The sequence below is a fragment of the Cynocephalus volans genome, chromosome 1, assembly GCF_027409185.1.
Source record: "Cynocephalus volans isolate mCynVol1 chromosome 1, mCynVol1.pri, whole genome shotgun sequence".
Taxonomy (NCBI): Eukaryota; Metazoa; Chordata; class Mammalia; order Dermoptera; family Cynocephalidae; genus Cynocephalus; species Cynocephalus volans.
In genome coordinates this window covers 7,282,680-7,295,550 of record NC_084460.1, presented here as the reverse complement: position 1 = coordinate 7,295,550, position 12,871 = coordinate 7,282,680, and the positions used below count along the sequence as shown (strand labels likewise).

Sequence of the window (12,871 nt, the reverse complement as noted above, 5' to 3'; positions counted from 1 at the left end):
TTTAACCTGGATCTAATCCCCAGTTCCATCCCTCGAGCTGTGTCTCTGTCAACATTTGCTGCTGCTGCGCTGACATTTCTCACTTGTTTTTTGTTTTGTTTTGTTTTTTTAAAGATGACCGGTAAGGGGATCTTAACCCTTGGCTTGGTGTTGTCAGCACCACACTCAGCCAGTGAACATACTGGCCATCCCTATATAGGATCTGAACCTGTGGCCTTGGTGTTATCAGCACCACACTGTCCTGAGTGAGCCATGGGCCGGCCCTCACTTGTTTGTTTTTGATATGTTGTGACATTTATTCCTTTGAAGGTATTCCCGAGGAGTGTAAATGTCTTACCCTTCTGGCTCTACAGCTGGTGTTTCTTAGTAGAAAGTCTGAGTAAGAGAATCACATGAAGAACCGTGGACCAGGACTGGGTCAGGCTAGTGCGGTGCACCTGAGCCAGGCCTCACCGGGGAGTCCTGTGTGGTGGCTCCTCTGCACTCGCTCCAGTTCACTTGCCGAGAGTGTAGAGTTACCATCTCTGTGCCCAGGCACGGACAGAATCTCTCAAGCCGACCTGTCAGGCACAATGGACCCTGTCCACTGGGTCGTTCTGGTTCCACCAGCCTTGTCAGAAATGATGTAGCGCAGTGATGAACTCGAAGTCCAAATGTAGAGCTCAACAGAGGAGGGCAGTGCTCTGGCGAGTTTTGTTTGTGCCTCAGAATTCCCCACTCCCTGGTGCTGGCAAACCCTCTGCTGTCAGTGGCAGAAGTAGCGCTCTCACACAAAGGTTTAACCCGGGGAAATAATTAAGTAATTCTTCCCCAGTATTTTTCCCAGCAAATGCCATCATCACAGGGGGCATCCCGGCATTGGGCTGCTCTGGTGTCTCAGGAGGAATGGGGCATTGCCTGTTCGCCAGCCAGTCTAGGAACTCTCACCTTTGCCTGTGACCCGGATGTCTGTCTTTTCTATTCCAAACCTGTCTCATAGAGTTCTCCAAAAACCGTATTTGAAACATCATCTTACAAGCTGTGCATAAACAATAAGCTATGTACACAGCTAAAGGAATTATTAAAGGAACAAGAACTCATGTAACTACCACCCAGGTCAAGAGGTAAAGCATCGCAGCATCTTCCACGTGTCCCTTCCTAGTCACAGTTCCTTTCTCCCCCCAGGGTGGTCACTTCCATGATTTTCGTGACAATCAACCTTGGTGGTGGCTACTCTGTTGGAGCCATTGTCTTTGTGCACATCCTGAAGGCATCAGGGGTGCAGATCATGATTTCACCTATGGAAAGGACACATGCACCGTGGGGGTCCAGCTGCCCAATGGCCTGCCCTCCCATTGTCACACAGCTGCGCTACAGCTAGTGCCTCTGCTGCCCACCTGCCTTGGGCTTTGGTCCTCAGGCTCTGGTGTATGCAGATCAAAGCATGACCCCTTTTCCTGAAATGAAAACTTGTAGGAACGATTGAGGGTGGCTGGGCTTAGAACCCTGGAAGAAGCCCTCAGGACACCTGACCAAGGCTGCCTGGGTCTCAGGTGACACAAGTTTCTCCACGTCCCCTCAGCGGTGTTTGCTGCTTTCTTAACTGTGGTGCTTGCTCTGAGCTGTTGGGCGAGTCCTGAGTGTGCAGAGGCTGGTCAGGGGCTGTGTTCAGGAGCTGGTTGCTCCTCAGGAGGAGTGAAATTGATCGGTGCTCGTATGTTTTGAGGCTACTCTTGAGGCCAGAAAGTGAGCTCTACGTATCCCCTCAGGCCCTCCCCCTGTGCTTAAAAAGGGTATTTCTCTAAATTATCCCCAAAGAAGCTGCAGCCTCTTCCAGTTGCAAGGGGAGGGGCCATCAGAGTCCTGTTGCTCAGTGGTCCTGTGTCACTTCACACAACACTGCTGGGCTGAGCAGTGTGACCATGAGCAGATTACCCAGACCGTCTGGACCTCAGTTTTCTCACTGAAAGATAGGGGTTAGAAGTGGTCCTTCTGGTCATGTTATCATGAGGATGTGTGGAACGTGGTTAGTCCTCTCAGGCCTGGCACGAGCCCCTGCTGAACTCTCAGCTGGGTGCCTGCTGGGCCTGAAGAAGCAGCTTTCCCCTCCATCCTTCCAAACGACTCTCTTCCAGCAGCCTCTGGAGGAAAAGGCAAAGCCTGGGCCTTCAGCTGCTCTGCCCCTTCTGTTGGGCCTATCAGAGTCGAGAAGCGCTGCCCCGCTGTGCTGGGGGCTAGGGCCTCCCCGGCCGCGCTGCTCTAGAGAACTCCCAGGCGGCCCAGTCCCCCCTTCTCCGCATGGCCTCTGCACTGCAGCCCAAGACAAGCAGCACTGTTTCCCACCCGTCCACCTGTCTTTCCTTTTCTTTCTTTCTTGGAATATTTCTACTTTGCAGTCCCATCAGACGAGGACGACCTGAAAGAAGACGTCGACTCGGAGCTGGCAGAGATAGAAGGCGAGGCAGTGGAAGAGGGGGACCCAGGGGACACTGGCGCTGAGCTGGATGATGGTACGAGCCCGACCTCCTCACTACCTGGTGAATGCCCGTTCCCCAGTGGGGACAGGGCTAGAGTGACTGGAAATCAGGAATGATACAGACAACGTACTTTAAAGCCAAAGCAAGGAGCTCAGAGGACACCCTTACGTCTCTTGGTTCATTCCTTGTTCCACCAGTAACTTGATGGTGTCTCGTTTCACTCACCCCTGAGAGCCACCGTTAGAGGTGGCCTGTGTTCACCCAGCTGTGGTTGAGAGGCTGAGCAAATCTGGGTTTTTATACAGGCCTGTAAGCCAGTAGGTGCCCTCTGAAAGCTAGACACAGGACACAGAAGATGGCATTTTAGAAACTGAGTATGGTTGATTGGGGAACGGGGGTGGAGGTGAGGCTAGAGAGAAATGAGAAGTCCAGTCAGGACTGTTGAGGTGCAGACCTCAGCCTTGGGGTTGGGGTGTTGTGTCAGGGCCAGTGATAGGTCCACGGAGCAAGGCTGCCTCCACAGGTACACACAGTTTCTTTCTGTTGTGGCCTGTCCTGCATCATTGTTGCTGTGTTTAAAAAGAATGCACAGCACCACAGGCTCTGGTGATACCACCACACTGCAGAGGACAGTGTGCTCTGAAGCTGGGTGGACCAGCAGGCAGGGTCTGTCCCCAGGCAGGGGTGGGGCTTCCAACACCGGAGCTGGTCTAGCCCTCGAGCACTGCACTGCGCTTGACCAGCCGGCTGGGCCATTCTCCAAGGGCGGCAGGAGACAGAAGGGGGCATGGCCTCATGCAGGGTGCATGCCAGCTCTGTGTCCTCCCTTCCCTGCACCAGATCAGCAGTGGTCTGACGACACTCCATCAGATGCTGAAGCAGAGCCTCACTCACGGCACCAGGCTGAGGCGGGAGTGGAGCTAGAGCCGAGGCTATCGGGAAATGAGGAGGAAAAGCCACTCGCCTTGCCAAAGCGACAAGAGAGAGGTGAGTCTCGGCAGAAGAAACAGCTTCCAGAATTGCTGTGGAGAGCCATGTGAGCACCAGCGTGGCAGAGGACGTGGGTCTGGAGGCACCTCCAATGCTTTGCCTCCCCAGCCTGCCTGTGCCACAGCCTCTGCAACCAGCTCTGCCAGCAGCCCCTTTCCTTGTGTTATTTAGGGATATAAGAGGGTAGAGGGACATCTCAGAGCTTTGGACACAGATCACACACATGAAGACTGTTGGCTCTGACTCATGCTGATGAGGGTGCCAGCCAAGGGTGCTGCAAGGAGACATGAGATAGGAATCCCTGGTGTCTGAGAGGACTGCTGTCTCCACAAGAGCTGAGGAGTGACTATAGGATTGTTGCACGAGCTATTTGGTCCACCTTGTGCCCTCCTTCCCACCACTGCAGATGCTAGCCAATGGTACAATGTCCTCCTAGCGTGAATAGGGTGGTTTCCTCTTGTTAAGTCCCTGTCTCCATTCTTTTCAGATCCTGCCCAAGTCTCCAGTCCTCTCTGGTCCCCTCAGGAACCAGCTGTTCTGTCTACTCCAGTCCACAGCCCCACGGCAGAGGTAAGGTTTTGAGGCTCACCGTGGGAAATGGAGTCAGTGGGACCCAGAGGGGTGATGTAACTCCTCTGTGTGAGGGCCTGTGGTGTGAACCCCACAAAGACTGGAGGTTAAGGACCCTACTACCCTCCTCTGAGGAACATTAAAAAATGTTTTCTCCTTGTGCTAAGTGTAGCCATTAGTAGCAGGTGCAGCCTGGGGACCCTAGATCCCCCCTCATGGGGTTGGGGCAGTCGGGTAGCACTGCCCTAACCTTGCTGCACACTGATCTCAGGCCTAAGGCCCGTCCAGGTCACTCTGCCATGCCCACATACCACCCCATCTTAAAGGCCGATTTGTTTTTAAATTAAAGCAATAATATTTATGGGATCATTGGTTTGATAGGACAGAAACATTCTTTTCTCAGTATTATGTTAAAATAAACATCTAATTATTAAAATTAAAAATACGCATCCAGATTGCCAGTGATGTATGAGCCATACATTGGAGAATGCTACATAAATAGATCGCAGCAATATGTCCTGTGGAACGTGGCTTGGGAAATACTGGCCAGAGCACAGGTCCGGGAGGTAGGCCCTAGCACAAGACCTGGGTCTGCTTGGTTTGGTCTTTGGTATTCTAGGAAGCCACCACCTTTGGGGTGGTTGTGGAGGGTCCTTTATTTTACTGAGACACCTGGATGGGGTGATAGAAGGGTTAGTGATCTTTGAGCTTCCAGGGAAGGACAACTTGGTTGTAATACAGACTGTAATAAGTCACTATTTCAGATCTTACAGTGCCAGCTCTGTGTTCAAACATCAGGGATCTTGGAGCCCTGGGGGTTGCTGGTGGGAGGTGAGAGCTAAATTCATGAGTGTTCTTTTGTGCCAGTGTTCATTTCAGACAACCAAGAATATAGGACGTTTCAAATGAACCAAACTCTGAAAGCAAAGTTGAGTGGTTCTAAAAACTGAACAAACAGAGCAGAAAGTGGGAAAGGTTCTCCCAGAGCTATCTGAATGAGAGCTAAAAGGATGGAGCAAATTTATGTCAACAAGTGTAGGCCCTTTGAGAGAGAAAGCTCCCTGAGGAATTTTTGCTGACCATTAAAACCCTCGTCTTCTGAGCAGCTTGTCTCTCTTCCCCTTCTGTAGGGGGCCCGAGTCCCTCCTGCCTCTGCTGGCACCGAGGTGAGATCACCTGAGAAGCACCTTTTCCCGGAGGCTTCGCTCCCCAGAGAGCAGCTCAGAGCTGAAGCCCTTGGTGATCAGAAGGCAGTTCCCGCTCCCATCCGATCTCAGCCAGGGGCTCTGCCGGAAGCCAAGACTCCTACCTCACCACTTAGTTCGCAGCCCCTGTCACCGCTGGCCCCCTCCATCTCCACCCCGCTCCCCATCTGCTCCCAGCCACAGCCTGCCTCCGAGGTCACCGTGCCATCCCCCACCAAGTCCCCCATATGCTTCCAACCTGTTGCTGCCAAAACCTCCACCCCACTGACCCCCCTCCCCATGAAGAACCAAGGTGACACCAAGGACAGACTGAGCAGCCCTCTTGCTGTGGATGAGGCCCTCAAACGCAGTGACCTGGTGGAGGAGTTCTGGATGAAGAGCGCCGAGATCCGCCGCAGCCTCGGGCTCATGCCTGTGGATCGCAGCAAGGGGCTCGAGCCCCGCTTCCCCTCGCCCCTCTTCAAACCTGTGTCCCTAAAATCCTGTTCAGTTGAGAAGTCCCCCCAGGATGAGGGGCTCCATCTTCTCAAGCCTCTGCCTGCTCCTAAAAGGCTGGGCCTGCCCCTGTCAGATGGTGACAAGCCCTCGCCACTGACACTTAAGTCGCCGTCTGACAGAGAACCGAAGAGCTCCCGCGAGGACCGGAGGGACCTGTCCAGCAGCTCCGGCCTGGGCCTGCAAGGGAGCTCCTCCAACATGAAGACCCTGGGCAGCCAAAGCTTCAACACCTCAGACTCCACCATGCTCACGCCCCCCTCCAGCCCACCCCCACCCCCACCCCCAGGCGAGGAGCCTGCCACCCTCCAGAGGAAGCCACCTCCACCAAGCAGGCAGAAGGAGGCCGAGCCCAAGGCCTCAGCTGTCCCGCCAGCCCCACCTGCCATGGTCATGCGGCCCCCCCGAGAGCCTGCCCAACCTCCCAGAGAGGAGGTGCGGAAGTCCTTTGTGGAGAGCGTGGATGAGATCCCCTTTGCTGATGACGTGGAGGACACCTACGAGGACAGGACTGAGGACTCAAGTCTGCAGGAGAGATTCTTCACACCCCCGTCCTGCTGGCTCCGGTCTGAGACGCCCCTCCAGCCACCTCCGGCCAAGGAGAACGGTCGGCTGCCTGCTCTGGAGGGTGGGGTCCCACTGCAGAAGAGGGGGCTGCCCTTGGTCTCCCCAGAAGCCAAGGAGCTGGCTGAGGAGCGCATGCGGGCCAGGGAGAAGTCTGTGAAGAGCCAGGTGCTGAGGGACGCCATGGCCAAGCAGCTGAGCAGGATGCAGGGCATGCAGATGGCTGTGGGGACCCCCAGGCCCCGCAAGGCATCCTCGGTGCCCTCTCAGGGCAAGGAACTTGGGTCTGAGTCCCCCAAACGCCCATTTCTCAAAGGCTCTAAGGAGCCTGCCCTGAAGCATGAAGCCACCAGCAAGGAGGTCATCTCCCCTCCATCAGACTCAGGGGGCCCAGACGGTTCTGTCACCTCCTCTGAGGGTTCCAGTGGAAAGAGCAAGAAGAGGTCATCCCTCTTCTCCCCACGCAGAAATAAGAAGGAGAAGAAGTCTAAAGGTGAGGGCCGGACCCCAGAGAAGCCCAGCCCACACCTCCTGGAGGAGGCAGCTGCCAAGCCCAGGTCCTTGTGGAAGTCGGTCTTCTCCGGGTACAAGAGGGACAAGAAGACGAAGGGCGATGACAAATCCTGCTCCAGTACCCCTTCCAGTGGTGCCACGGATGGCTCCGGCAAGGCCAGGACATCTCCCATCATGAGAGCAGGTGTGGCAGCAGCAGGGGGCCCTTGTGGGACAGGATGTAGGCTGCACTTTCTAGCCACTTGGCTGTTCTCTAAAGGCCCCTTCCACATGCTGCTCCCTGGGGGTTCTCAGGCGCTGTGCAGGCAGGGCAGAGGGAAGGGACTGAACCAGGGGTTCACAGAGCGTAGTCCTACTCAATAAAATAATTCTAAAAGCCCACCTGCAACTGGGCAAGGGAGACTTTCGAGGTTTGTACCCTTCCTATAGCCATATTACCCCAAATTGCCTCTGGTTTTGAGTGCGGCAGAGGACAGTCCTGCCTGGAGGCCCTGAGCAGCTGTTCTGCATGTATGTCATCTGCTTAGTGCTGGCCCCGCCCCTGCCTAGACAAGGGCCAGCACTCAAGCTTCTGGCTCTCCAGTGTGGGAGGAGAATCACTTAAACTGAAAAGAGGTCAGGCCTCTTTCCCTGATCTCCCCGGCTGCTCACATGAACGTGGATGTGGGAGCAACTATGGTGCCATGGGCTGCTCACCGTCCTTGCGTTGCCTCTTCTCTCTGTCCCTGTAGAGCTGCAGCTCCGGCGCCAGCTGAGCTTCTCAGAGGACTCCGACCTCTCCAGTGATGATATCCTCGAGCGGTCCTCCCAGAAGTCCAAGCGAGAGGTGGGTAGGTCCAGTCAGCATGGGGCTTCGGGAGGGCTGAGGACCTCATCCTCGGGCTCCATTGGTCTTTGACAAGGTGGAGGGAAAGCCAGTCTAAAGCCAGGGTGGAAAGTGAATGCCCTCCTTCCAGCACGAGCCCAGCCCAGTGGCCCGAGAAGAGAGATGTGAACGGGGTCTCCTCTTGGGCTTTTTTAGTGAGTAGCTAGTTGTGTTCAGGCGTTGTGAAGAAGACCAGAGGCATTTCATGGTTAAAGCTTCATTTTACCCCTAGAAAGCTGCCTGGCATTCTCCATTCATTCCTTTTTTCTTGGAAATCCCACATGGAGTAGGAGGCACAGGTGCCCAGAGTGACAGGAGAAGGGTTACTGGTGCTCCAGTGTCGTGGAGGCTGGGATCGGATGAAGGGTGTGGGTGGTAGAGCAGACCGAGTCCCTCACTGAGGGATGTGACTGCTTGGTAGATTACCAGTGCGAGAGGACTCTTTGCTGCTAAAGCACTGGTGCAGGACACTGACCTGGGTGTGTGCCAAGTCTGACTTGGCTTCTCTCTGCCCTGGGCTCAGGGGAAGACGTGGCTTCTCAGCTCTCCTGAGAAGTAAAGGTCTCAGTGGGAGGTCCTTTGACACCAGCCTGCCTTGGACACTTGTTCAGTCTTTTCATTCTCAAGGGCTCTTATAGATTTGTTTCAATCTCTAGTGAAGTTGGAAGAGGGAGAAGAACTAGAGAAAGTTCTAATGGGGCATCTGTGTCACAGAGACAGTGACAGAATGGGAACAGAAATCCAGAAAGGCCTCGGCAGTAGGGCAGAAGCACCATCCGCCGTCCCTTCCCCAGGCGTGGCTCACCCTCCTGCCCAGGGAGATAGCCCAGCTGCCTTCTACCTTTTTGAACAGGAATTTTCCCAGAATATCATGTACCTTCTTTGCAGGGTTTCTCAGGGCTTGGACTTGAGTCTGCCCTCTCCACTGACCTCCAGGGAGCTGGGCACTGTTGGCCATTAGAGCAGCCAGGGAGGGCCATGGTGGATCTGAGCCGTGCATGTGCTCGCTTGGTGAAGGTGACTCCTGCAGCCCGTTCCCAGTTCCCTCCCAGCCTGATCCAGTTCCTCTGCTAATGACTTTGCAAACCTTTCTAGCTGGTCATTTTATTTCTCATCTCATTACTGGTGTGTTGGCCTTTCTTGACCAGTCCAGCTCTTTATCTGTCCACTCTCATAGAAAGATGTCTGGAAAGCCAGGCCTCTCCTCCTGCTCCCCCCATCTGCGGAGCCAGCTTCTGTGTATCACAACCAGGCCAGCACCAAGCTGAGGTTTGGGAATCTGTGTTTTCTCCCTGAGGGACAGGGTGTGATGTGCCTCCTGTCATGTACTGCTTGTTGAGCTGTCCCAGGCAGTGGCATTGGTACTGAACTGAGAATTGCTTCTGGATTTGCATGTGGGTCCCTAAACACATCCCAACATTGGGGACAGGTGCTGCCTTAGAGGTTCCTGAGGGGGTCTGTGAAGAAAGGAGAATATGGATCAGGGTTCACTTTGCCTCATTGGTGACACATGGTCAGCCAGTTTGTGTCTTGTTGGTCAAAATCTTCCACCTGTGGTTGCCACTGTGGTCAGATCTCCCCACTGCTTCTGCATTAATTAAGGAGACACCCTGCCAAGGTACTGGGTGGCAGGTGCCCAAACTGGTGATGCTAAGGCCAACATCTTGGTAGAACCACCCACTGACCACAGCCCCTCCCGGGGCTGAGCAGGCTGAGGAGTGAAGGAGCTCGCTTCTCCCCGTCCACCTTGGAGATTTCGTGCTCCAGCTGCTCCATACACAGGCAGAACTGGCTGCTGAGGTCGTGTGGGAAATCCCAAAGACAAAGCTGTACTGGGAACTAACCTGACTCCTGGCGTGGCATGGCGTGGCCAGGCCGAGAGAGAGCAGGGCACCATGTGTCTGTAAGAAGCTAAAGCAGGAAGACAAACCAAAGCAAAAAGAGCCATAAAGAGTGTTTTTTAACAATAAGGAAATTTGATCATGGACTGTATAATATGTATAAATACATAATATCAAGTCAGTGTTAAATTCCTTACAAGTGATAAAAGTACTGTACTCATTTAGGAAAATGTCTCTGTGCTGAGGAAGTACATGCCAAAATTTGAGGGAATGAAGGATCATGATGTCTACGGTGATTCAGAGAAGAAAAAAATTATATATAAAGATTACATATGGATACATAACATTTTGATGGATGTTTGGCATAAAAATATAGGTGAAAGGTATACAGGTGTTCATTGTCTTCCTCTTTCAACTGTCCCGTAAGTTTGGAATTTTTCAGAATAAGTTTGGGGACCAACGGGCCCTAAAGTGAGAAAGACTTGACTCAAAAGGGCAACCTCCAGCTGCCCAGGCCAGACCCTCCATGGGGCCACGGTGGCGGCACAGGTGGAGGAGACAGCTGCTCTCGTCGGCCAGGCTCTGCAGTACACGTGCCTGGGTTTTGTCTTGTTATAGGGGAAAACCACTAAAAATAACTTACTTTTATTAAAAGTTTTACTATAAGTAATTAAAAATTAAGGTAATACGGGTTTTTTTGAATCATCTGTAGCCCTACCAACAAGAAAGAGATAACCTGCCTGTACCTCTTTTCCTTGCTTCCTGGTGACTTTACATACAGCAGTCACCTCCTGGCCACTGCGGCCCTCTGCGGCCACCTTTGCTAACACCCGTGCTCAGGCACGCCAGAGATGCATCGTGACCTCCCTTCTCTGGCGCTGCTTCTCCCAAGTTGGTACCAGCTCCAGGAAATCAGTGCATTTGGAGAAGGAGGCTGCTGCCCCGCTGCCTTTAATTTTTACTTTAGACACAGGTAAAGACGTTCCTTAGGTTGTGGTCATGTAGTCCCTGTGGAGTTTTTACATGCTGCTTGGGGAAATCGTCTGCCCTTTCCTTTTGTTAATCGGCTTCTTCTAACAATGCAGTTCTTCCTCCGGCTGTGATGCGTAGCCGGGTGAGGCAGGCCGAGGCAGGCTGTGCGTGCATGCGGTGGGACGAGGCATCTTGCTGTCCTCCAGGCCGACCCACTTGTGAGACGTTGGTCCCCACTGATGGGCAGAGCAGCAGCAGGGCCTGCTGTCCATCCCGAGGCCCTTAGAACCCCCTGTCCTGTGGACCAGCCCACCTTGCGTCCCCTCCCCTCTCTTGTTGAATATGGCTGGCTGGAGACCAGACGAGCAAGCCTGCCACTCCCTGGACACTCTGAGCAGCTGTGCTCCAGGCTTGGTAGAGTGGGGAGAGGTCAGCACCACATCCAAGACACGTTGGTGGAGAGCAGTTGTTGATGCTGTTTTGGTTTCCCGTCACCGTGTATAGAAAGAAAGGCCCGCATCCCCTGTCCCAGGGCAGCTGGGTGGCACACTGAACCCATGTGGCCCTGTCCAGGACCACGGTCAGGAGAGAGCCTTTAGGAGAGAATGTTAGATACGATGCTCAGTTTTGCTCTGTGCCTGTGTCTGTCTCTGACAACAGAAACCTCCCCCCCACCAGCCTTCCATCAGTCACCCCTGAGCATCCAGCGGGAAGAGGTGTCTAAATTTCCATAGCAAACGGGTGACTAAGGAGAGATAGCATCTATACTCGTATATTCAACGGTTTTAACTTAAACACAGGTAGAGCAAGTGATGAGAAGATTTGGGGGATGGTGAGGAAGAAGCTGTGTCTCCTCAGTCAGTAGAAAAGTGAACCCCGGCCTTATTCAAAACGGGTTCCCTAAGGTGCCGTTGCTGGGATCCTTACACCCAGGTTCCTCCGTGTGCAGTCCTGTGTAACACTGTGAAAAATAATTGTGTGTTTTAAGTCTTATGTGTTTATTTTAAACTCTGACTGATTTTGCTACATTTCTCTGTTCTATTTTTAGTTTTTTAATCATTATTATTATTATTACTATTCTGTTTTGTTTTCCATTGCCATCCCCTTAAAAGTCGATTTCTGTACCACACGCCTTGGCATTCGGGAGATCATGTGCATCCAAGGTAGTGTCTCGTCCCACTGGCTGGTCACTGCTGCATGCCTGTCTGTGATTAACCCCAGCAGCCCGCCTGGCCCTCCAGCCGCATCCTCTCTAACTGCAGATGTGCATGAGCTGTAGCAGACACAGCAGCAGGACTTTCTTTAGCTGTGTCATGAGACAAGGAGGATGAGACACCTGCTCTTCACTGGCTGGAGCGCATGTGGTCATTTTGCCCCCAGGTGCCTGGAGGGGTAACAGAGCAGCCCCTGCAAGACTGGCACCACAGATGGGGAGCCCACCAGCCCTCCACTCTGTGATCTGCACAGTGCAACGGCCAAGACACTGAAATGCCACTGGCCAGCCTTCATGACTGCCCTGGCCTCATCACTTGACCCTCTGCTGGCATTTGAGCTCTAAGAGATTTTGAGTACATTCCCCTCAGTTGAATTTGGAAGTCTCCTGTCACGTCTGTAAAAGCCTCCTTGTTCTGCATTCTTAGAGGCAAGAGAGGGTCTTATGAATAAAGGCAGACCCCCCAACCTCTGCCTCTCTGGGATTGCACGGTGTTCATTCAAAGCATACAACACTCCCCAAGCCCTGCACGCCTACATCTGCAGGGGGCTCGGGCACTCCCCTCAGCGGCTGGTGGTGGCCTCCGCAGCCCACAGCGTCGGTCCCGGCTCGCCTCCGTAGCTCCTTCTTCAGACTGTAGTAGTTAGTTTGACTTGAAACAGAAGCAGCTCCATTTGCTGTATTTCAGATGTCACTTTTTAAAGATCACCACTCATCTGAAGAAAGTGGCTTTTGATACCAAACAAGAAAATAAAAAGATCGTGATTGTTTTCCTTTTCCTTTCCCTGTAGGCCTCCTAGAAGCAGGAGGCCTGGAGAAACATTTTACCAATATTTTTACCCCCACGAAGTCTTAGGAAGAATGGACATCCTTACATAGGAAACAAGTGATGTCAGTGAGAAAGGAGCATATGTCCCCACTCAGCCTTCTCTTGTCACTGAGGGGAAACATCTTACCCTGTGGATCTTTAGGTGTGCCCTGTGGCATTTAAGGCTCTAGTAGGAATGAGTGCCTGGGAGGTCCTTGGCTGAGCTGCACATCCCGGGCCCGTCTGTGCTGCCAGTGCTCAGCAGGGGGTGGCTTGTCTGTCTGCCGGGCACCAGCTCCACCTTAGGGGACAGTCCTCTCTGTGCCCCTGCTAGCTCGCTGCCCAAACCCATTGCAGGCCTGCGTGCACCTGCCTGAGA

General features: G+C 53.4%; 1 protein-coding gene across 25 annotated transcripts in view; it reads left to right on the top strand.

The window, feature by feature from the left end:
• The window catches only part of MICAL3 (microtubule associated monooxygenase, calponin and LIM domain containing 3), a 181,888-nt gene that overhangs the window by 149,254 nt on the left and 19,763 nt on the right, over positions 1-12,871 (top strand). For 20 of the 25 annotated variants that reach the window (XR_010021420.1, XM_063076457.1, XM_063076411.1 and 17 more), the window contains 6 exons: positions 2,376-2,489; positions 3,297-3,443; positions 3,934-4,016; positions 5,147-6,977; positions 7,525-7,619; positions 11,584-11,634. Coding sequence is in view for 24 of the 25 variants with exons in the window: in XM_063076457.1 (XP_062932527.1) it covers positions 2,376-2,489; positions 3,297-3,443; positions 3,934-4,016; positions 5,147-6,977; positions 7,525-7,619; positions 11,584-11,634 (2,321 nt within the window). In the remaining variant the exon portion in view is untranslated. Of the gene's footprint in view, positions 1-2,375; positions 2,490-3,296; positions 3,444-3,933; positions 4,017-5,146; positions 6,978-7,524; positions 7,620-11,271; positions 11,323-11,583; positions 11,635-12,871 lie in introns of those variants that run through there. The other 5 variants (XM_063076628.1, XM_063076540.1, XM_063076210.1 and 2 more) reach the window with 2 other exon arrangements.